General features: G+C 60.4%; 1 protein-coding gene across 1 annotated transcript in view; it reads right to left on the reverse strand.

Annotated features, from left to right (window-relative positions):
* Positions 1–374, reverse strand: part of LOC104498231 (P-selectin-like) — a gene marked incomplete at its 3' end in the record, with an annotated part of 4,601 nt that overhangs the window by 224 nt on the left and 4,003 nt on the right. The window contains exons 10-11 of the mRNA XM_010141586.1: positions 255–366; positions 12–110 (exon numbers count right to left, since the gene is read on the reverse strand). Coding sequence (XP_010139888.1) covers positions 12–110; positions 255–366 — 211 coding nt within the window. The remainder of the gene's footprint in view (positions 1–11; positions 111–254; positions 367–374) is intronic.

A 374-nucleotide genomic window follows, 5' to 3' on the forward strand; every position in this document is an offset into this window, starting at 1 on the left:
CCCAGGCGGGGAGGAGAAGGCACACGTGGAGCCGAAGGTGAAGTCCCCGTGGAGATGGGAGCAGTTCAGCTCTCCCTGGTCTGGAGCACTGAGCACTGGACAGGAGATGGCTGCAGGGCAAAGAGACACACGTCAGGCAGGAGCTTGGGGACTTGGAGCCTAAACTGTTAGGATGAGAGGACCAAGACATCCAAGAACTTCCCAGGGTCATCCTAAGGTGTCATAGGCTGTGACACCTTGAGCAACAGCTCTACCTTTGCATTGTGGGCTGTCCCCAGTCCAAGTCCCCACAGCCGTGCACTCGCGGCTTTCTGGCCCCACCAGTGCAAACCCAGTGTGGCAGGAGAAGGCCCACGAGGCGCCGGAGGGGACGC

This window comes from Buceros rhinoceros, unplaced genomic scaffold (genome assembly GCF_000710305.1).
Source record: "Buceros rhinoceros silvestris isolate BGI_N320 unplaced genomic scaffold, ASM71030v1 scaffold21028, whole genome shotgun sequence".
In the NCBI taxonomy this organism is placed as follows: domain Eukaryota; kingdom Metazoa; phylum Chordata; class Aves; order Bucerotiformes; family Bucerotidae; genus Buceros; species Buceros rhinoceros.